This window comes from Salvelinus fontinalis, unplaced genomic scaffold (genome assembly GCF_029448725.1).
Source record: "Salvelinus fontinalis isolate EN_2023a unplaced genomic scaffold, ASM2944872v1 scaffold_0344, whole genome shotgun sequence".
Classification (NCBI taxonomy): domain Eukaryota; kingdom Metazoa; phylum Chordata; class Actinopteri; order Salmoniformes; family Salmonidae; genus Salvelinus; species Salvelinus fontinalis.
In genome coordinates, this window is record NW_026600553.1 from 39,775 (window position 1) to 63,875 (window position 24,101).

Consider the following 24,101-nt stretch of genomic DNA (forward strand, 5'->3'; position numbering starts at 1 on the left):
AATCTGCTCGTACAATATGAATATTATTATTCTTTTTGGATAGAAAACACTTTCTAGTTTCTAAAATTATTTCTCTGAGTGAAACAGAAGTCCTTCTGCAGCACTTTTCCTGACCAGGAATTAAATGTCAGAAATCGATGCTCTTTTCAATTTGATGCCTATACATGGTCTTAACTTCTTGCGACTACAGGGGGTGCTGTTTTCTCATTAGCATAATTGCATTACAGATTAAACGGCTTCCTACTAAATTCTTGCTCGTACAATATGCATATTATTACTATTATTGGATAGAAAACACTCTCTAGTTTCTATAGGCGTTGGAATTTTGTCTCTGAGTGGAACAGAACTCATTCTACAGCAATTTCCCTGACATGGAGTCAGATTTCACACATTTTGGCCCCTGATCTGGAGTCAGTTTAAAGGCCACTGTGAACGCTATCAGGATACGGACACTGCTTACTTCTTCCCCTGGATGCCTTTACGTGATGACGATTTGAATGGTATCGATTGCGCAATCACAGCCCCTATAAAACAAAAACACGTGTAGGTAGGAACTCTTTTCCAGATGCGTCGGGCGCGCGGTGGACACCGACCTGCTCTTTTTCCAAGCATTAGTGTAGCCAGTAATATTTCTCCGGTCATGTTTCTACTCGTTATAGGAGTTAAAAACATCATAAGGTAGTTAATTTAAACCGTTTTATAGCAATTTATATCCGTTTAGTGCGATTTTGGGACATTTATTTCTGAGACACTGTGAATCTCTGGGCACGGTTCCAGTTCATGCCGAACGCAATGGGCATTTCTACATGGCAAGAGGACAGCTTTCGACCAAAAGACGATTAGACCCAAGAAAGGATTCTTTGCCCAAGATTCTGATGGAAGAACAGCTCAAAGTAGGAACAATTTATTATGATAAATCGTGTTTCTGTCGAAAAATGTTAATCGCTTATGACGCCATTTTGTTTGACGTAGCTTCGCTTGGCGCAAACTGTATTGAAAAGTAAGGATAATTTAAAAAATGTAAATCAGCGATTGTATTAAGAATTAAATTGTCTATCAATCGCTGTCCACCCTATATTTTTTAGTCACGTTTATGAGTATTTATGTATACGACTAGATAACTGTCTAATATGGCGCACGACATTGTCTGACCAGCTTGGCAACTTTTGTCATTGTCTAACCATGATTTTGGTGGCTAAATATGCACATTTTCGAACAAGCTGTATATGTATGTTGTAATGTGATGTTACAGGAGTGTCATCTGAAGAATTCTGAGAAGGTTAGTGAAAAAATTAATATATTTTGGCGATGTTTACGTTATCGCTCTCTTTGGCTAGAATCAATGCTCTGGTAACGTTTGCATATGTGGTATGCTAATATAACGATTTATTGTGTTTTCGCTGTAAGACACTTAGAAAATCTGAAATATTGTCTGTATTCACAGGATCTGTGTCTTTCGATTAGTGTATGCTGTGTATTTTTACGAAATGTTTGATGATTAGTAATTAGGTAAACACGTTGCTCTATGTATTTATTCTAGTCCATTTGTGACGGTGGCTGCAATTGTAAACTATGATATCTACCTGAAATATGCAAATTTTTCTAACAAAACCTATCCTATACCATAAATATGTTATCAGACTGTCATCTGATGAGGTTTTTTCTTGGTTAGTGGCTATCAATATCTTAGTTTAGCCGAATTGGTGATAGCACCTGATGGAGTAAGAAACTGATGGAGTTAGAAAAGTGGTGTCTTTTGCTAACGTGGTTAGCTAATAGATTTACATATTTTGTCTTCCCTGTAAAACATTTTAAAAATCTGAAATGGTGGCTTTATTCATAAGATCTGTATCTTTCATTAGGTGTCTTGGACTTGTGATTTAACCTGTTTGGGCTGCAGCCCGACACCGGTACACTTATGACAACATCCAGCTCAAGTGCAGGGCCCGAAATTCAAAATATATATTTTTTAAATATTTAACTTTCACACATTAACAAGTCCAAGACACCAGATGAAAGGTGCACATCTTGTGAATCAAGCCAACATGTCCGATTTTTAAAATGTTTTACAGGGAAGACACAATATGTAAATCTATTAGCTAACCACGTTAGCAAAAGACACCACTATTCTTACTCCGTCAGTTTTTGACTCCATCAGTAGCTATCACAAATTCGGCCAAATAACGATAAAAATAGCCACTAACCAAGAATCAACCTCATCATATGACAGTCTGATAACATGTTTATTGTATAGCATATGTTTTTTTTTTTAAATTTGCATATTTCAGGTATAAATCATAGTTTACATTGCAGCTACATTCAGAAATTGCACCGAAAGCAGCCATAATATTTACAGACACCAACGTCAAATAACTAATTACTCATCATAAAAAATTCTGAAAAATACATAGTGTACAGTAAATGAAGACAGGCATTTTGTGATGCCAGACAATATTTCCGATTTATTAAGTGTTTTACAGCGGAAACAAAATGTTGCGTTATATTAGCTTAGCTTAGCACAATAGAAACACTTGGGCGCTGGCGACTACAACAGATATATGAAATAACATCATAAATTGGGTCTTACTTTTGCTGATCTTTCATCAGAATGTTGAACAAGGTGTCCTTTGTCCAGATGAGTCGTTGTTTGGATTCAGAATGGCAACTTTCTCTCTCCATTTAGCAAGCGTGCTAGCCGGGTTGCACGGATATCTCCATGTAAACAAACGGAAGAGAACGGAACAAGGCAAAACTCCCGAAAAAATTTCAATAATCTGATGAAACTATATTGAAAAAACATACGTTACGATGATATGGTGACATGTATCAAATAAAATCAAAGCCGGAAATAATATTCGCCTATAACGTCAGCAAAACAAAAGCCAACCCCAATGTCCAAATTGCGTTCTTCAGATTACCGGAATTTGGGTACACGTCATTCCAAGAGGGTGTATTCCATCCCAGATCGAGATAATTACCTCCTTTCTTCTCTCACAGCCTTCTTGACACCCAGAGGAAGGTGTATGAAGTGTACGTAGACTCTTACATTCATTGCCCATGTATAGGCGTGAAGAGGAAGAGAGCCTCGATTTCAGACTTTGAACTTCCGGGTCAGGAAAAGTGCTGCAGAAGGAGTTCTGTTTCACTCAGATAAATAATTCAAACGGTTTTAGAAACTAGAGAGTGTTTTCTATCCAATAGTAATAATAATATGCATATTGTACGAGCAAGAATTGAGTACGACGCCGTTTGAAATGGACACATTTTATCAGGCTACTCAATACTACCCCTTGCAGCCATAACAGGTTTTAAACACACTGTCCACGTGATACCCTAACCCCACATGGAACAGTAGATTCTCACCCATACAGCAGCTTTAAATAATGTAATGATTAACTCCACAACGTGTCTCTGGGAGCACTGGTATTCAGCTAGCAAGAAGCTAACATCCGCATATCAATCCAAAGTAACATTGGACCCATGATTGATTTCAGTAGCCCTCCAGTGTAATTGCTTACTCTTACAAGCTGCGCATGTACAATCCCATAACTGCTTGCACACCTTATTTATGAATCTGGACAGTGCCATCTAGTAGATATAAATGAATACAACTATGCCATTAAACCACCTGGCTACATTTGTATTACAACTAAAGTGGCCAAATAGGCTGTACACTCATTGTAAAGAGGTTAACTGGCATGCACATGCAGCGCATGAGTTTCACGTTTGGGGAAGATCATTTTCACCACAAAAATATAATTTTATAACAAAAGCATTAAATGCATAATCATACTATGGGGTTGTCTGAGTCCTATTGGGTGGACTGAGTCCTAGTGCGTTAGCTGAGAACTACTGCGTAGGCTGACTAGTACTGCGTGGGCTGTGTCCTACCACGTGAGCTGAGTACTACTGCTTGGGCTTTGTCCTAAAGAAGGCCGGCAGCCTGGGAAAACAGGACACTATCATTCATCACACCTTGTCACTCTTTTGCAGTAAAATCTCATAACCCAAGGAGTTCTCTGCAGCTACCACCACAACATCTATTTTCTGTGATTTATGTTCCATTTCTGCGGTACAGTTGATAACCATGACTATGAATTCTAAGAAACCAACCTTACTGAAACACATGTTATTCCTATCACTCTCTATTGGCCTCGGCATACTCACAGGGAGCCTCTCAGGATCCCTCGAAACTGGACCCATCTTCCTCTACTACTCTCTTCACTGCCTATGAAGATACCTTCAGAGAAAATGACTCAAGTAAAAGTGAAAGTCACCTAGTAAAATATTACTTGAGTAGTCTAAATGTATTCAGTTTTAAATATACTGAAGTATCAAAATTAAATGTAATTGTTAAAATATACTTAAGTAGCAAAAGTAGAAATCATTTCAAATTCATTATATTAAGCAAACCAGATCAGATGGTACCATTTTCGTGTTTTTTTATTTGATTACGGATAGCCAGTGTCACACTCCAACACTCAGACATAATTTACAAATGAAGCATTTGTGTTTAGTGAGTGTGCCAGATCAAAGGCAGTAGATAGATGACCAGGGATGTTCTCTTGATAAGTGTGTGAATCAGACAATTTTTCTGTCCTGCTAATCATTCAAAATCTAACGAGTACTTTTGGGTGTCAGGGAAAATGTATGGAGTAAAAAGTACATTATTTTCTTTAGGAATGTAGTGAAGTGAAAGATGTCAAATATATTAATAGTAAAGTAAAGATACCCCCAAAAATGACTTGAGTAGTACTTTCACATAGTTTAACTTTAGTTCTTTACACCACTGGATAATGGCCGACATCGGAACTCTCATTGGGTAAATGAGGCAAATAGTCACACCTGTGACAGGTCCTTTAAAAGGAGAGGTGGAAGAAGTAGACCGTAACTCACAGACAACAGAGTGACAACCAGTGAATCCCGTGGAAGAGTGCAGAAGGTGAGATTGTGACATTATTTAACAGACTAGCTGCCCCTTTAAATGGCACCTTAATCTTATGTGTCCCCGGTCAAATGTAGTGCACTATATAGGTCCCCATTTTGTGGAGTGACCCCCCCCCCCCCCCCTGAAATTAAGAGCATAGACTAACAGTTACCTTTGCAGTAAATTGGTAGTCTCTGACTAGATCTAGGATGATTCCCTATGTAGTGCTCTGTGGGCCTTCGTCAAAGGTGGTTCACTACAAACGGAATGAGGAGCCATTTGGAAAGGATCCATATTCCTGTGTTCCAGGTTTATCTATCGTATGTGGTTGAAGAGATGATACCGGAGTTTTGGCAATAGCTTAGTAGTGCCGTGTTGCCCGTACTCGGTTCTTGGGGTCCTCTGGACTGGGTGTAGGAAATGCTGCCTCAGCCGTTGTTTAAGTTTTGTACTTAACACAGGGTTTCCATAACCTCTCCTCTAGTACCAACAGCCATTCCAGATTTAAAATGCTCTCTTTCTCTCTCAGGAGACTATCACAATGGCGATATTGACCATCATTCTGCTTGTCAGCACAGCTTTTGCTCTGGGAGGTAAGTGACATACCTCACACTTACTCACCAACATTTTAATAAAACATTAGTGGGTGTTGCTCTGTCCTATTCACACACGTAGTAATTAATGTTTCTTTTCATAACCCGTTGTCCCTTGGACACCCTCTGAGGGCAGCCATTATCAACTGTGACACTGGAGAATTTAAGGTTTTGTTTTGCTCAAGGGCACGGACAGATATTTCAACTTGTCATCTCAGGGATAAAAACTAGCAACCTTTCAGTTACTGGCCCAACTATTTAACTGCTAGTCTACCTGCCACTCCTCTAGTTCCAGAGATGTATATTGGTGTCTAGATGCTGGCCTGAGGTATTCTGATATGAACTGTTTGATCATTCAACTGGATGTATGATTGGATTGTCTAGCAACTATCAGGAAATAACACTGATACAATTTACCCCCACTTTCAGTCTTTGTTTCATCAGCTGTTATACAAAAGACAGAAATGGAATTTTGCCTGCATAGGGCTTTTAAAAAAGTAGCACAATTTCAGTATTTAGCTAGTTAGTACGTAGGTTACTTCTGAAGTGGAACCCTAATCCGTATAAACTACTTCTGACCAGGGGGAGTAGGGTCCCAAGATTCCAGAATGGATGTCCAGCAATGTGTATTATGTCCATACATTTTGTCCACATTACAATGTTTGTTACCTGTGTCCAGATGCTACGATACGACCCAAGACCCCATGTGAGCGTGCTAGAGATGCCGCGACACATGGCCCAATTGGAGCCTACATCCCAACGTGTGACGCCGCAGGACAATACACCCCTAAGCAATGTTGGGGCTCTGCAGGTGAACACGGACGCACATACACACTAAATTCAGTTGAATGTGACACTTCAATGTGTTAGTGTAATATGTCTATTGTTTATGGAACATGTCTATTTCTGGTAGGTTACTGTTGGTGTGTGACCAGTACCGGACAGAAGATCCAGGGTACTGAGACTCCACCAGGCACTGCTCCAATCAACTGTTCCACCAAGGTGTATATGCATACTCATTCACTAAATGTTACTACTTTGCAGCTGATTCTGGATGTTGATGTTATGTCTGTAATTGTAGGTGAAAGGCGTTGGAATGAAGATGTTGGAAAGAAGACGTTGAAATGATTGACAGTTGTCTTTACTGTACTACAGGAACTGATTCACATCCCATATAAACAGATTAAATGGTTGAAGTACTTACTTTATTGTTGGTGTGATAAATTGTTCAGGATATCTGAACCAATCCATTTCTGGGAAATAGAGGAAGTAGGACTGTTATGGTGACTGTATTACCACTACATTGGCGGTTACAGGACAATAAGGCAATGAAATACCACGTGACCATGGAGTAATTGGGCTTCTCCAAGCTCTGATGCTGGTAAAGGTCATTAGTAGTCTACCACACTTGTTAGCTGCCTGGTACTCAGCACTCTATTGTCCCTCTAGTCACTCTGACATCATTGCAAATGTAATTTGAAAATCTAAATCACTTCATGGGTTCATGTTGGCCAACATTTCTATAAGCTATGCAATTGGGTGAGAACAGCCTGATGGCTTCTATTAAAAAGAGGAGGATCCCATCAGCTTCTACAGGCTAAAAATACTATATCAACAGTACCAGGCAAGTTTTAACACACCTACTTGTTCCAGGGTTTTCAGTTATAATATGTTCTACATTGTGGAATAGTCAATTATGGAATCATATCTTAAACAAATCAAACTATATTGAGATTCTTCAAAGTAGCCACCCTTTGCCTTTACAGCTTTGTACACTCCTAGCATTCTCTCAGCCAGATTCGTGAGGTGGTCACCTGGAATGCATTTCAATTAACTCAACATTTTTTTGACACATGCTAATTTTAGTGTGTAGCAATACTAGTTCCGACAGTGTAGTATTATCTATCAATTCCCCAACTACCTAATACACATATCTAAAGGTGTGAATATGTACATAAGTATATGGCCGAGAACATAGACAAGGTGTAAAATACATGTGATAAAAGTAATGTAAACAGAGGCATTGTTTAAAGTGGTCAGTGTTTGGGTCTCAATGTAGGCAGCAGCCTCTGAGTTAGTGATTGCTGTTGAGCAGTCTGATGTCCTTGCAATAGAAGCTGTTTTTCAGTCTCTCGGTCCAAGCTTTGATGCACCTATACTGACCTTGCCTTCTGGATGGTAGCTGTGTGAACAGGCAGTGGCTCGGGTGGTTGATGTCCTTGATTTTTTTGGCCTTCCTGTGACATCGGGTGCTGTAGGTGTCATGGAGGATAGGTAGTTTGCCCCCGGTGATGCGTTGTGCAGACCGCATCACCCTGTGGATAGCCTTGCGGTTGAGGGCGGTGCAGTTGCCGTACCAGGCTGTGATACAGCCCGACAGGATGCTCTCGATGGTGCGTGACGTTGGTGTACGTTTATCATATTTTTACAGGGACAGTGCACATTAATCAACGTTTCAGTAAAAGTGACGGTTTTAGCCAGCTGGCTAATTTTCAACCGCAGTCCCTGGGCAGGTTATTAAAAACAATTACAATATAGAAAATCATTGAGCAGTGAGCACACGCAGAGCAACATAGGGCAAGACATAGCATACAGACAGAGCAACATAGGATAAGCAAGATGTAGCATTCAGACAGCAGCAACAGAACAAAAAAGCAGCAAGACAAAATTCATAAAAGCAAAAAATTGTTTCCACACCTCACAAGCTACAGACAACATGGAACGCGACAATACACAGCTAGGGGTCCTGCTTCACGAATCTGATTGACCTTTAGCCATGTCTTCATGCATTTTGTGAAAGTGTGATATCTGGTGGCAGTGTATTCCAGACATGGGAAGCTCTCACAGAGAAAGCGGATTTACTAAAGGTGCTTTTCCATAATTAAAGGAGCTATAGTCACATCTCGTGGCAGACCTTGTGGATCTGCTGCCATATGTTTGTGTTTTCTGTTTAACAAAAATACTGAGTGGAGGGGGAGCCAGGCCATTTAGGATCTTGAATACAAGACATGCTTTGGTGTATTGCACAAGATTTTCCCAACTCAGGAGCTCATGCTTTCTGAGGATGTAACGGTGGTGATGGCTATTGTTCTTCCTATCAAGCACTTTGAGAGCCTGTTTGTAGACAGACTGCATAGGTTTTAATGTTGTACTGCAAGCTTGGGCCCAACTAGTCAAGCAGTTAGTTAAACTCTACCGCTTCTCTCTCCCGGATCCGTGATCCACCCCATCAAAAAAGCTGACTAGCATAGCCTAGCCTAACGCCACAGGGATATCATATATAATTTCTTGAAATCACAAGTCCAATACAGAAAATGAAAGATAAACATCTTGTGAATCCAGCCAATATTTCCAAAAACACATAGCATTATATTAGCTTACCACAATAGCCAAACACACAACCACATTCATTCACTGCAAAGATAGCATTCGCAAAAACCAGCAAAAGATATAAAATTAATCACTAACCTTGACCAACTTCATCAGATGACAGTCTTATAACATCATGTTACACAATACATATATGTTTTGTTTGAAAATGTGCATATTTAGAGGTACAAATCTTGGTTTTACATTGTGAATACGTAGCCAAAATGCACAAAATTGTCCGGAGATATATTGGACAGTCACCTAATCTAATCAAATAACTCATAAACTTTACTAAAAAATACATGTTGTACCGACTATACCCCCGGACAGGGCCAACCAGGCAGGATATAACCACACCCATTTTGCCAAAGCACAGCCCCCAAACCACTAGAGGGATATCTTCAACCACCAACTTACTACCCTGAGACAATGCTGAGTATAGCCCACGAATATCTCCACCACGGGCCGAACCCGAGGGGGGCGCCAACCCAGACAGGAAGATTACGACAGAGACTAAATCCACTCAAGTGATTCACCCCTCCTAGGGACGGCATGGAAGTTCAACAGTAGGCCAGTGACTCAGCCCCCATAATAGGGTTAGAGGCAGAGAATCCCAGTGGAGAGAGGGGAACCAGCCAGGCAGAGACAGCAAGGGTGGTTCATCGCTCCAGTGCCTTTCTGTCAGCTTCACACCCCTCAGCCAGACTACACCCAATCATTGGACCTAGTGAAAAGATGAGTCTTCAATAAAGACTTAAAGGTCAAGACCGAGTCTGCGCCTGTCACATGGATAGGCACACCATTCCATAAAAATTGAGCTCTATTTGAGCTCTCTCTGTAGAATGCCCTGCCTCCAGTTGTTTGCTTAGTAAATCTAGGGACAATAAGGAGGCCTGCGTCTTGTGACCGTATTGTACGTGTAGGTATGTACGGCAGGACCAAATCGTAAAGAGAGAGGAACAAGCCCATGTAATGCTTTGTAGGTTAGCAGTTAAACATTGAAATCAGCCCAAGCCTTAACAGGAAGCCAGTGTAGAGAGAATAGCACTGGAGTAATATGATGCCTTTTTGTGGTTCTAGTCAAGATTCTAGCAGCCGTGTTTAGCACGAACTGAAGTTTATCCTTTTCTCAATAGGGGGTGCTGTTTGCACTTTGTAATAATTTCGTTCCCAAATTAAACTGCCTCGTACTCAATTCTTGCTCGTACAATATGCATATTATTATTACTATTGGATAGAAAACACTCTCTAGTTTCTAAAACCGTTTGAATTATATCTGTGAGTAAAACAGAACTCGAGTTGGAGCAATTTTCCTATGAGGATGTGAGAATGCTGAATTCTGCAAGCTGTTCTGAGGTCGGTTTATTAATTTGCCTGTCTTCTATTGGTTGAGATGCACTGCATACGCCTTCCCTTGGATGTCAGCGAATAGTGAGAATTGAAATGGTGTCGCTAGGCAGATCTGGGAGCTTATAAATGGGCTGGCAACGTGGGGTCCTTCCTTTGTTCTCTTCGCCAAGACGCAAAAAGGACCTCTGGATGTCGTTCTAGAAATCTCCCGTTATAGCCCTTAGATATATCCGGCTCTGTTTTTATTCGATATAGGTGTTAACCTGTCTAGGATCAGCGTGGCGCTAGCGGCACACCCCCCCCCCCCCCACTGAAAAACCAGTGCCGCGAAATTCAAAAAAAATATTTTTTTAAAATATTTAACTTTCACACATTAAAGTCCAATACAGCTAATGAAAGACACAGATCTTATGAATCCAGTCAACATTTCCGATTTTTAAAATGTTTTACAGGGAAGACACAATATGTAAAGATGTACATCTATTACCTAAAAACACATTAGCATAATCCACCATCTTTTATTTGTCCACCAACACCAGTAGCCATCACCAATTCGGCTAAACTAAGATATTTATAGCCCCTAACCAACAAAAAAACTCATTAGATGACAGTCTGATAACATATTTATGGTATGGGATAGGTTTTGTTAGAAAAAAGTGCATATTTCAGGTATATGGCATAGTTTACAATTGCACCCACCATCACAAATGGACTAGAATAATTACAATGAGCAACGTGTTTACCTAACTACTAATCATCAAACATTTCGTAAAAATACACAGCATACACGAATCGAAAGACACAGATCCTGTGAATACAGACAATATTTCAGATTTTCTAAGTGTCTTACAGCGAAAACACAATAAATCGTTATATTAGCTTAGCACATAGCAATTAGCAGCCCAGCATTGATTCTAGCCAAAGTGAGCGATAAAAGTCAACATCGCCAAAAGATATTAATTTTTTCACTAACCTTCTCAGAATTCTTCCGATGACACTCCTGTAACATCACATTACAACATGCATATACAGTTTGATCGAAAATGTTTATATTTAGCCACCAAAATCATGGTTAGACAATGTGAAATGTAACTCAGCTGGTCAGAATTTGTCCTTGCGCCACTTAGACAGTGATCTACTCTTATACATAAATACTCATAAACGTGACTAAAAAATATAGGGTGGACAGGGATTGATAGACAATTTAATTCTTAATACAATTGCGTTATTACATTTTTTAATTTATCCTTACTTTTCAATACAGTTTGCGCCAAGCGAAGCTACGTCAAAAAACATGGCGTCCTAAGCCACTAAAATGTTTCGACAGAAACACGATTTATCATAATAAAAATGTCCTACCTTGAGCTGTTCTTCCATCAGTATCTTGGGCAAAGGATCCTTTCTTGGGAGAAATCGTCTTTTGGTGGAAAGCTGTCCTCTTGCCATGTGGAAAAGTCAACTGCGTTCGGGATGAACTGAAAAGCGTGCCCAACTTTTCACATCGTTGCAAAAATAAATGTCCCAAAATCGCACTAAACGGATATAAATTGCTATAAAACGCTTTAAATTAACTACCTTATGATGTTTTTAACTCCTATAACGAGTGAAAAGATGACCGGAGAAATATAACAGGCTAAACTAACGCTTGGAACAGGTGCGCGCCGGTGTCCACTTTGCTCATGACGCAGCTCCCAAAGAATGACTAGCTTCAGGGTTTTTTCATTTGTAGGGCCTGTGAACGTGCAATCGACCCCGTTGGAATCGTCATCACGTAAAGGCATCCAGGGGAAGACGTAAGAAGTGTCCGTATAGTCATAGCAACGACAGTGCCCTTTTAAATGACTTCAGAACAGTGGCCAACATTTCTCAAATCTGACTCCATGTCAGGGAAATTGCTGTAGAATGGGCTCTGTTCCACTTAGAGACAAAATTTCAACTCCTATAGAAACTATAGACTGTTTTCTATCCAATAATAATAATAATATGCATATTGTACGATCAAGGATTTTGTGGGAAGCCGTTTAAAAAATTAGCCACATTAGCATAAGTAGTCTAAACAGCGCCCCCATCCCCAACAGGTTAAAGACATCATAATGTTGTTATTTTAAACCGAGTTATATCAGTTTATATCAGTATATTGCGATTTTCGGATAATAATTGTTCGAATAATTGTTCGTTGTTCTGTTGAAAAATGTAAAACGCATATTTCGCCATTAATTTCAGTGCGGTCTCGCTTTATTTAGTGCTTTATCCTGGTAGCCGGAAAGTAGAGCATTGCAGTACTCTAATCTAGAAGTGACAAAAGCATGGACACATTTTTCTGCATCATTTTTGGACAGAAAGTTTCTGATTTTTGCAAAATTACGGAGATGGAAAAAGCTGTCCTTGAAACACTCTTGATATGTTCATCAATAGAAAGATCATGGTCCAGAGTAACGCCGAGGTCCTTTCCAGTTTTATTTGAGACCACACTACAACCATCATGATTCATTGTCAGATCCAACAGAAGATCTCTTTGTTTCTAGGGACCTAGAACTAGCATCTCTGTTTTGTCTGTTTGAAAGTAAAACATTTGCTGCCATCCAGTTCCTTATGTCTGAAACATAGGTTTCCAGGGAGGGCAATTTTGGGGCTTCACCATGTTTCATCTAAATGTACAAATGTGTATCGTCCGCCAAGCAGTGAAAGTTAACATTATGTTTCCGAATGACATCACCAAGAGGTAATATATTATATATATAAAGTGAAAACAATAGAGGTCCTAAAACGGAAACTTGAGGAACACCGAAATATACAGTTGATTTGTCAGAGGGCAAACCATCCACAGAGACGAACCGATATCTTTCCGACAGATTAGATCTAAACCAGGACAGAACTTGTCCGTGTAGATCAATTTGGGTTTCCAATCTCTCCAAAAGAATGTGGTGATCTATGGTATCAAAGCAGCACAAAGGTGTAGGTGTAACCGATGTGAAATGGCTAGCTAGTTAGCGGTGGTGCGCGCTAATAGCGTTTCAATCGTTGACGTCACTCGCATTGAGACCTTGAAGTAGTGGTTCCCCTTGCTCTGCAAGGGCCGCGGCTTTTGTGGAGCGATGGGTAACGATGCTTCGTGGGTGACTGTTGTTAATGTGTGCAGAGGGTTCCTGGTTCGCACCCGGGGCGAGGGGACGGACTAAAGTTAAACTGTTACATAGGAACACGAGGACAGAGGAAGAACCATGGTCTGACACCATTAAAAGGTCATTTACCACCTCCACGAGTGCAGTCTCAGTGAGTTGGACCACAGAGTTAAGAAAAGCAACCAACAAGTGCTCAGCATATGTGGGAACTCCTTCAAGACTGTTGGAAAAGCATTCCAGGTGGAGCTGGTTGAGACAATGCCAAGTGTGTGCAAAGCTGTCATCAAGGCAACCTTGAAGTATCTCAAATATAACATATATTTTGAAATATAACATATATTTTGATTTGTTAAACACTTTTGTTTACTACTTGATTCCATATGTGATATTTCATAGTTTGTCTTCACTATTATTCTACAATGTAGAAAATAGTCAAAATGAAGAAAAACCCTTGAATGAGTAGGTTTGTCCAAACTTTTGACTCGTGCTGTATTTATCAACTTTCCTAATATTAAGAACATTGCTTATATTTCCAACAGGAGTATAGCCTACCTGGCTGGCATGAAAATGAAACAAGGGAAAATAATCCTCCATTCGCTATTTAAGTGCATAGATTAAATGTATTTTTCCCCTGCCCGATTCGAGTCAGGTGCAAGATAATTGTCCTTTCTAAATCAAAACAAATGTCACAAATATTATTTAGTACATGTAAAGACAAGATTAAATCAAGAATAGTCTGATGGGTGACAATATTAGCCCATCACTTGTGAATGATGCCCAGTGTAAGGCAAGAAGCAATGCATAACTTTTTTTGCAACATTTTCAAATCATAGTGCCACACCTCATGTAGCCTAGCCAATAGGCCTATATGTTTTGATAAGGTTTGTGTAGCCTGGCAAAAGTCAACCCAGCACAGGACAAAACATTATTTGGGGTTGTTTGTACTGTCGAAGCTTATATATAAAATAGGATCATGTAGAAGGGAAATCACCACAAGAGGAAGTCACCATGATGTCATATTCAGTATAAATCACAATCAAATGAAATACATCTGTTGTTAAAGTGCATAAAAACAATCTGAGAAGTGGCTCTGCTTTAAACACACTGTCCACGTGATACCCTAACCCCACATGGAACAGTAGATTCTCACCCATACAGCAGCTTTAAATAATGTAATGATTAACTCCACAACGTGTCTCTGGGAGCACTGGTATTCAGCTAGCAAGAAGCTAACATCCCCATGTCAATCCAAAGTAACGTTGGACCCATGATGGATGATGGATTCCAGTGTAATTGCTTACTCTTACACGCTGTGCATGTACAATCCCATAACTGCTTGCACACCTTATTTATGAATCTCTTAAAGGGACAGTGCCATCTAGTGGATATAAATGAATACAACTATGCCATTTAACCACCTGGCTACATTTGTATTACAACTAAAGTGGCCAAATAGGCTGTACACTCATTGTAAAGAGGTTAACTGGCATGCACATGCAGCGCATGAGTTTCACGTTTGGGGAAGATCATTTTCACCCCAAAAATAGAATTTTATAACAAAAGCATTAAATGCATAATCATACTATGGGGTTGGCTGAGTCCTATTGGGTGGACTGAGAACTACTGCGTAGGCTGACTAGTACTGCGTGGGCTGTGTCCTAGCACGTGAGCTGAGTACTACTGATTGGGCTTTGTCCTAAAGCAGGCCGGCAGCCTGGGAAAACAGGACACTATCATTCATCACACCTTGTCACTCTTTTGCAGTAAAATCTCATAACCCAAGGAGTTCTCTGCAGCTACCGCCACAACATCTATTTTCTTTGATTTATGTTCCATTTCTGCGGTACAGTTGATAACCATGACTATGAATGCTAAGAAACCAACCTTACTGAAACACGTGTTATTCCTATCACTCTCTATTGGCCTCGGCATACTCACAGGGAGCCTCTCAGGATCCCTCGAAACTGGACCCATCTTCCTCTACTACTCTCTTCACTGCCTATGAAGATACCTTCATAGAAAATGACTCAAGTAAAAGTGAAAGTCACCTAGTAAAATATTACTTGAGTAGTCTAAATGTATTCGGTTTTAAATATACTGAAGTATCAAAATTAAATGTAATTGATAAAATATACTTAAGTAGCAAAAGTAGAAATCATTTCAAATTCATTATATTAAGCAAACCAGATCAGATGGTACCATTTTCGTGTTTTTTTATTTGATTACGGATAGCCAGTGTCACACTCCAACACTCAGACAAAATTTACAAATGAAGCATTTGTGTTTAGTGAGTGTGCCAGATCAAAGGCAGTAGGGATGACCAGGGATGTTCTCTTGATAAGTGTGTGAATCAGACAATTTTTCTGTCCTGATAATCATTCAAAATCTAACGAGTACTTTTGGGTGTCAGGGAAAATGTATGGAGTAAAAGGTACATTATTTTCTTTAGGAATGTAGTGAAGTGAAAGATGTCGAATATATTAATAGTAAAGTAAAGATACCCCCAAAAATGACTTGAGTAGTACTTTCACATAGTTTTACTTTAGTTCTTTACACCACTGGATAATGGCCGACATCGGAACTCTCATTGGGTTAATGAGGCAAATAGTCACACCTGTGACAGGTCCTTTAAAAGGAGAGGTGGAAGAAGTAGACCATAACTCACAGACAACAGAGAGACAACCAGTGAATCTCGTGGAAGAGTGCAGAAGGTGAGATTGTGACATTATTTAACAGACTAGCTGCCCCTTTAAATGGCACCTTAATCTTATGTGTCCCCGGTCAAATGTAATGCACTATATAGGTCCCCATTTTGTGGAGTGACACCCCCCCCCCCTGAAATTAAGAGCATAGACTAACAGTTACCTTTGCAGTAAATTGGTAGTCTCTGACTAGATCTAGGATAATTCCCTATGTAGTGCACTGTGGGCCTTTGTCAAAGGTGGTTCACTACAAACGGAATGAGGAGCCATTTGGAAAGGATCCATATTCCTGTGTGCCAGGCTTATCTATCGTATGTGGATGAAGAGATGATACCGGAGTTTTGGCAATAGCTTAGTAGTGCCGTGTTGCCCGTACTCGGTTCTTGGGGTCCTCTGGACTGGGTGTAGGAAATGCTGCCTCAGCCGTTGTTTAAGTTTGGTACTTAACACAGGGTTTCCATAACCTCTCCTCTAGTACCAACAGCCATTCCAGATTTAAAATGCTCTCTTTCTCTCTCAGGAGACTATCACAATGGCGATATTGACCATCATTCTGCTTGTCAGCACAGCTTTTGCTCTGGGAGGTAAGAGTGACATACCTCACACTTACTCACCAACATTTTAATAAAACATTAGTGGGTGTTGCTCTGTCCTATTCACACACGTAGGTATTAAGGTTTCTTTTCATAACCCGTTGTCCCTTGGACACCCTCTGAGAGGGCAGCCATTATCAACTGTGACACAGGAGAATTTAAGGTTTTGTTTTTAAGGGTACAGACAGATATTTCAACTTGTCATCTCAGGGATAAAAACTAGCAACCTTTCAGTTACTGGCCCAACTCTCTAACTGCTAGTCTACCTGCCACTCCTCGAGTTCCAGAGATGTATATTGGTGTCTAGATGCTGGCCTGAGGTATTCTGATATGAACTGTTTCATACATTCAACTGGATGTATGATTGGATTGTCTAGCAACTATCAGGAAATAACACTGATACAATTTACCCCCACTTTCAGTCTTTGTTTCATCAGCTGTTATACAAAAGACAGAAATGGAATTTTGCCTGCATAGGGCTTTTAAAAAAGTAGCACAATTTCAGTATTTAGCTAGTTAGTACGTAGGTTACTTCTGAAGTGGAACCCTAATCCGTATAAACTACTTCTGACTAGGGGGAGTAGGGTCCCAAATGGGACGCAAACCAAGATTCTGGGATGCATGTCCAGCAATGTATATTATGTCCATACATTTTGTCCACATTACAATGTTTGTTACCTGTGTCCAGATGCTACGATACGACCCAAGACCCCATGTGAGCGTGCTAGAGATGCCGCGACACATGGCCCAATTGGAGCCTACATCCCAACGTGTGACACCGCAGGACAATACACCCCTAAGCAATGTTGGGGCTCTGCAGGTGAACACGGACGCACATACACACTAAATTCTCCAATTCAGTTGAATGTGACACTTCAATGTGTTAGTGTAATATGTCTATTGTTTATGGAACATGTCTATTTCTGGTAGGTTACTGTTGGTGTGTGACCAGTACCGGACAGAAGATCCAGGGTACTGAGACTCCACCAGGCACTGCTCCAATCAACTGCTAGCAACTGTTCCACCAAGGTGTATATACATACTCATTCACTAAATGTTACTACTTTGCAGCTGATTCTGGATGTTAATGTTATGTCTGTAATTGTAGGTGAAAGGCGTTGGAATGAAGATGCTGGAAAGAAGATGTTGAAATGATTGACAGTTGTCTTTACTGTACTACAGGAACTGATTCACATCCCATATAAACAGATTAAATGGTTGAATTACTTACTTTATTGTTGGTGTGATAAATTGTTCAGGATATCTGAACCAATCCATTTCTGGGAAATAGAGGAAGTAGGACTGTTATGGTGACTGTATTACCACTACATTGGCGGTTACGGGACAATAAGGCAATGAAATACCACGTGACCATGGAGTAATTGGGCTTCTCCAAGCTCTGATGCTGGTGATGGTCATTAGTAGTCTACCACACTTGTTAACTGTCTGGTACTCAGCACTTTATTGTCCCTCTAATCACTCTGACATCATTGCAAATGTAATTTGAAAATCTAAATCACTTCATGAGTTCATGTTGGCCAACATTTCTATAAGCTATGCAATTGGTTGAGAACAGCCTGATGGCTTCTATTAAATAAAGGAGGATCCCATCAGCTTCTACAGGCTAAAAATACTATATCAACAGTACCAGGCAAGTTTTAACACACCTACTTGTTCCAGGATTTTCAGTTATAATATTTCCTACATTGTGGAATAGTCAATTATGGAATCATTTCTTAAACAAATCAAACTATATTGAGATTCTTCAAAGTAGCCACCCTTTGCCTTTACAGCTTTGTACACTCCTAGCATTCTCTCAGCCTGATTCGTGAGGTGGTCACCTGGAATGCATTTCAATTAACTCAACATTTATTTGACACATGCTAATTTTAGTGTGTAGCAATGCTAGTTCCGACAGTGTAGTACTATCTATCAATTCCCCAACTACCTAATACACATCTAAAGGTGTGAATATGTACATATAAGTATATGGACAAGGTGTAAAATACACGTGATAAAAGTAATGTAAACAGAGGCATTGTTTAGTGTGACATTGTTTAAAGTGGCCAGTGTTTGTGTCTCAATGTAGGCAGCAGCCTCTGAGTTAGTGATTGCTGTTGAGCAGTTGATGGCCTTGCAATAGCTGTTTTTCAGTCTCTCGGTCCAAGCTTTGATGCACCTATACTGACCTTGCCTTCTGGATGGTAACTGTGTGAACAGGCAGTGGCTCGGGTGGTTGATGTCCTTGCTCTTTTTGGCCTTCCTGTGACATCGGGTGCTGTAGGTGTCATGGAGGATAGGTAGTTTGCCCCCGGTGATGCGTTGTGCAGACCGCATCACCCTGTGGATAGCCTTGCGGTTGAGGGCGGTGCAGTTGCCGTACCAGGCTGTGATACAGCCCGACAGGATGCTCTCTGGTGCGTGACGTTGGTGTACGTTTATCATATTTTTACAGGGACAGTGCACATTAACCTCTACCGAGTACCTAACCCGGATTCGGGAGCACCCCCCACCCCCCCCCCCCCACACTGATTAGCATCGCTAGCATAGCGTCACAATTAACCTGTTGGGGATGGGGGCGCTGTTTAGACTACTTATGCTAATGTGGCTAATTTTTTAAACGGCTTCCCACAAAATCCTTGATCGTACAATATGCATATTATTATCATTGGATAGAAAACAGTCTATAGTTTCTATAGGAGTTGAAATTTTGTCTCTAAGTGGAACAGAGCCCATTCTACAGCAATTTCCTTGACATGGAGTCAGATTTGAGAAATGTTGGCCACTGTTCTGGAGTCAGTTAAAAGGGCACTGTCGTTGCTATGACTATACGGACACTTCTTACGTCTTCCCCTGGATGCCTTTACGTGATGACGATTCCAACGGGGTCGATAGCACGTTCACAGGCCCTACAAATGAAAAAACCCTGAAGCTAGTCATTCTTTGGGAGCTGCGTCATGAGCAAAGTGGACACCGGCGCGCACCTGTTCCAAGCGTTAGTTTAGCCTGTTATATTTCTCCGGTCATCTTTTCACTCGTTATAGGAGTTAAAAACATCATAAGGTAGTTAATTTAAAGCGTTTTATAGCAATTTATATCCGTTTAGTGCGATTTTGGGACATTTATTTTTGCAACGATGTGAAAAGTTGGGCACGCTTTTCAGTTCATCCCGAACGCAGTTGACTTTTCCACATGGCAAGAGGACAGCTTTCCACCAAAAGACGATTTCTCCCAAGAAAGGATCCTTTGCCCAAGATACTGATGGAAGAACAGCTCAAGGTAGGACATTTTTATTATGATAAATCGTGTTTCTGTCGAAACATTTTAGTGGCTTAGGACGCCATGTTTTTTGACGTAGCTTCGCTTGGCGCAAACTGTATTGAAAAGTAAGGATAAATTAAAAAATGTAATAACGCAATTGTATTAAGAATTAAATTGTCTATCAATCCCTGTCCACCCTATATTTTTTAGTCACGTTTATGAGTATTTATGTATAAGAGTAGATCACTGTCTAAGTGGCGCAAGGACAAATTCTGACCAGCTGAGTTACATTTCACATTGTCTAACCATGATTTTGGTGGCTAAATATAAACATTTTCGATCAAACTCTATATGGATTGTGTAATATGATGTTACAGGAGTGTCATCTGAAGAATTCTGAGAAGGTTAGTGAAAAAATTAATATATTTTTGGCGATGTTGACGTTATCGCCCACTTTGGCTAGAATCAATGCTGGGCTGCTATGTGCTATGTGCTATGCTAATATAACGATTTATTGTGTTTTCGCTGTAAGACACTTAGAAAATCTGAAATATTGTCTGTATTCACAGGATCTGTGTCTTTCGATTCGTGTATGCTGTGTATTTTTACGAAATGTTTGATGATTAGTAGTTAGGTAAACACGTTGCTCATTGTAATTATTCTAGTCCATTTGTGATGGTGGGTGCAATTGTAAACTATGCCATATACCTGAAATATGCACTTTTTTCTAACAAAACCTATCCCATACCATAAATATGTTATCAGACTGTCATCTAATGAGTTTTTTTGTTGGTTAGGGGCTATAAATATCTTAGTTTAGCCGAATTGGTGATGGCTACTGGTGTTGGTGGACAAATAAAAGATGGTGGATTATGCTAATGTGTTTTTAGGTAATAGATGTACATCTTTACATATTGTGTCTTCCCTGTAAAACATTTTAAAAATCGGAAATGTTGACTGGATTCACAAGATCTGTGTCTTTCATTAGCTGTATTGGACTTTAATGTGTGAAAGTTAAATATTTTTAAAAAATATTTTTTTTGAATTTCGCGGCACTGGTTTTTCAGTGGGGGGGGGGGGGGGGTGCCGCTAGCGCCACGCTGATCCTAGACAGGTTAAATAGTAGCATCTAAATATCATTAAATCACAAGACCAAGACACCCAATGAAAGACACAGATCTTGTGAATAAAGCCACCATTTCAGATTTTTAAAATGTTTTACAGGGAAGACACAATATGTAAATCTATTAGCTAAACACGTTAGCAAAAGACACCATTTTTTTACTCCAACAGTTTTTTCCTGCGTCAGTAGCTATCACTAATTCGACTAAATGAAAATATATATAGCCACTAACCAACAAACAAATTCATAAGATGACAGTCTGATAACATATTTATGGTATAGCATAGTTTTTTTTTTTTAAATGTGCATTTTTCAGGTATAAATCACAGTTCTACATTGCAGCTGCAATCTGATATAGTGCTGATGCAGCCAGAACAATTACAGAGACCAACTTCATATAACTAATTACTTGTCTTAAAACATTTCAGAAAAAATACACAGCGTACAGATATTGAAAGCCCAACATCTGGTGAATCCAAACAATATTTCAGATTTATTAACCCTTTCATGCGTGAGTTCCAAATATTTCTAACGGTCGCCCCAGCGTGAGTTTTTTTTATGCACGTGATGTTAGAACGTTCTCTCCATTCCAGAATGTGATTGTTATGTAACAGTACATTTAACCTGCGCTGCCCTCAAACCAAAGCACGCAGCCTGTTTTATTTGTCAATTTAAAATTATTTTCTAACAAGTTTTTTATTTTCTAATAACAGTTTGAAATGATGTGTGTTTCGCCTTATTCATTCACATAAAAGTAGTCATTTTTACTTTTGCGGACCAATTAATTTTTGGGACATTTCTGACCCGGACAAAATTCCCCAAACACTTCTCAATTGTTTGTGCAGGACATTTACTCATCTGCCGTCCTGCATACACGTGTTCATATTTTCCACCTGCATCGAAATCAAAGTTGTTTTCGTTACCAATAATACCTTTGGTAATGTGTGCGTTTCTATCAAAGTGCCTTAATACGTTATAATAGTTTCTGCATGTCGTGTTATGTCGTTTCTACTGTAACGTCATGTTTTTATGTACATTCCTTATAACCGCGGACAGGCGATGTAACGTTACTCATTTCATAACATTTATGGTGTTATACTCAATGCTTAGGTATCTAGCTACATTCTCCTATTAGCTCTGCAAAACAATGCTAATTTCGTCAGGGAAGTATTAGCATGTGTTGTATTTCGAAGCTACCCTGGCCTTATGACTCCCAAGTGGCACAGCGTCTCAGCGCTAGTAGCGTCACTACAGAGACCCATCTTCAAATCAAGACTGCGTTTCTATCAAAGTAAGTGCCTAATTACGTTATAATAGTTTCTGTGTCGTGTTATACCGTTTCTACCGTAGCTCACTGTGTATGGAGCATAATATATTTGTGTATATTCCTTATAACCGCGGACACGCTAGGTAACGTTACTCATGTTACTCACCTTTTATGGTGTTATATTCAATCGTGCTTATGTAGCTAGTTACATTATTCTATTAGTTCTGTAAAACAATGCTAAATGCGTCAGAAATATTGGCATGTTGTATTTTGACGCTACCCTGGAGAAATATCTTATACCACTTGGTCGTTTTCTGAGTACATTCCACAAAGCTGTTTATCATGTCAGCCTTATCCACTGCCCCCATTTTGAGGTAATAGTCAAGCACGCAGTCTGGTTTGATGTTTCTCTGTCTGGTTTGTTTCTCTCTCCCGTCAGGTGGTCCACCTTCCCTGTGGCCAACATGGTTGCTGTATGGACAGTGGAGAGGACTTGGACGTCTCGTTTGTCATGCCACTTTACTGCCAGCTGTTAACATTTCTTATTTTGTATAACGGGTCATTTAGGATGGTAGTAGCGTTGATGAAATGCAGTCATAGCAGCAGAATTAGAAAGCAGTCTTTACTGTCACCAGGAATGTGTACATTTCACAAATTGTGGTTGTCCCCCACTCCTGGCTCTCTCTTCTCCTGTAGCTCCAAGGCATAGTGATTGGTCTCTACTATGTCTCCCACCAGCTCCTCTGTCAGAAACAACTTGAAGCACTCTGCCTCAGTTGGAAATGGCAAGGGGCGTTGCACTCCAGACTGGGACTCATCAACACAATCAGCAGGGCCAGGAGGGATGAAATGGCTGGCAGCCTTCCAGCTACCACAGAACTGTACTTCATCCACTGTCAGTCTGCCACCATCACCACCAGCATCTTCAAAGGGACCTGGGACTTCGTCAGTGGACAAGGGAAATTCAGATTCAGGGTTCTCAGTGGCTACAAGGTTGGGGGGCAGCTCCTCACTCAGTCAGAATCTGATTCCTGACTTTCATACTCTGACTCATTGTCAGAATTTTAAAAAAATCTCCATAATTTCCACATTTGTTTGTTGTCTCCTTTTGAAAGATTGCTAATGCTTCAGCTTAGCTCACTAGCTACATACATAAACAACAACACTGAATGGTTTACAGTGAGAGGGTACGTGGTTGACTGCCGGCACGCGCCACTTGTATCAATAAATCACTATCAGAAAATGTTTCGTGTGGCAATTATTTGTGTATTTACCGTTTTATTCACGTTTTCAAATCTAGGTGACAAATCATGCATTCCGATTCTTGCACAGATTGTAATGGGCACATATGTGTGTAAAATACTTTTTTGAAGGTTATACTGATTATGATGATCTAAGCTAATTCCAGCTGTGTAGCCATGTTTGTTGACATACAATGCATTCTGGGTTCACGTAATCGTCTGTTTGACCAAAGATGTTATAACAAAATGAGGTGAGTAAGAGTTCATAAATTCTTTGAGTACTTCCGGAAATGAATGGTGGGATGTGAACGATGGTAGATGACACACCCCTTCAACATGCATACTGTAACGACCCTGCTGTTTCATTACAATACTATAAACAGACCAAACTCATCTCGTCTTCTCTTCGGTTTCTGTGAGGAAAATTGCATGGCTGCGCGCTGAAACTAATCATCGGATTACTTTCGATTTCTATAAAGTTTTACCTAATTATTTCGATCAATGGTGAGAACACCCGTGATGTGATTAATTATACATAGTAATTGCTATTAGC

The 24,101-nt window shown here is 40.0% G+C and overlaps 2 protein-coding genes and 1 long non-coding RNA gene across 3 annotated transcripts; all 3 read left to right on the plus strand.

Annotated features, from left to right (window-relative positions):
• Positions 1 to 4,908: 4,908 nt before the first annotated feature.
• On the plus strand, positions 4,909 to 6,709 carry LOC129845719 (equistatin-like). The gene is made up of 5 exons (XM_055913603.1): positions 4,909 to 4,942; positions 5,457 to 5,520; positions 6,200 to 6,331; positions 6,434 to 6,522; positions 6,602 to 6,709. The coding sequence occupies exons 2-5, from the start codon at positions 5,469 to 5,471 to the stop codon at positions 6,641 to 6,643; spliced, it is 315 nt and encodes a 104-aa protein (XP_055769578.1). The 5' UTR covers positions 4,909 to 4,942; positions 5,457 to 5,468; the 3' UTR covers positions 6,644 to 6,709.
• A 9,314-nt stretch (positions 6,710 to 16,023) lies between these two features.
• On the plus strand, positions 16,024 to 17,886 carry LOC129845714 (equistatin-like). Its single transcript, XM_055913601.1, has 5 exons — positions 16,024 to 16,072; positions 16,584 to 16,647; positions 17,345 to 17,476; positions 17,587 to 17,685; positions 17,765 to 17,886. Exons 2-4 carry the CDS (start codon positions 16,596 to 16,598, stop codon positions 17,667 to 17,669), a joined length of 267 nt encoding a protein of 88 aa, XP_055769576.1. The 5' UTR covers positions 16,024 to 16,072; positions 16,584 to 16,595; the 3' UTR covers positions 17,670 to 17,685; positions 17,765 to 17,886.
• Positions 17,887 to 21,936: 4,050 nt separating this feature from the next.
• LOC129845717 (uncharacterized) lies at positions 21,937 to 23,552 on the plus strand. Its single transcript, XR_008758070.1, has 2 exons — positions 21,937 to 22,331; positions 22,747 to 23,552. It is a non-coding gene; the product is annotated as an uncharacterized LOC129845717 (long non-coding RNA).
• Positions 23,553 to 24,101: the final 549 nt, after the last annotated feature.

Bases quoted from the DNA above. Each gene is read 5' to 3' on its own strand.
- LOC129845714 (XM_055913601.1), top strand. From the start codon at position 16,596: ATGGCGATATTGACCATCATTCTGCTTGTCAGCACAGCTTTTGCTCTG. The intron at 16,648-17,344 runs GTAAGAGTGACA...ACCTGTGTCCAG, and splicing joins CACAGCTTTTGCTCTGGGAG to ATGCTACGATACGACCCAAG. The intron at 17,477-17,586 runs GTGAACACGGAC...TATTTCTGGTAG, and splicing joins GCAATGTTGGGGCTCTGCAG to GTTACTGTTGGTGTGTGACC.
- LOC129845719 (XM_055913603.1), top strand. From the start codon at position 5,469: ATGGCGATATTGACCATCATTCTGCTTGTCAGCACAGCTTTTGCTCTG. The intron at 5,521-6,199 runs GTAAGTGACATA...ACCTGTGTCCAG, and splicing joins CACAGCTTTTGCTCTGGGAG to ATGCTACGATACGACCCAAG. The intron at 6,332-6,433 runs GTGAACACGGAC...TATTTCTGGTAG, and splicing joins GCAATGTTGGGGCTCTGCAG to GTTACTGTTGGTGTGTGACC.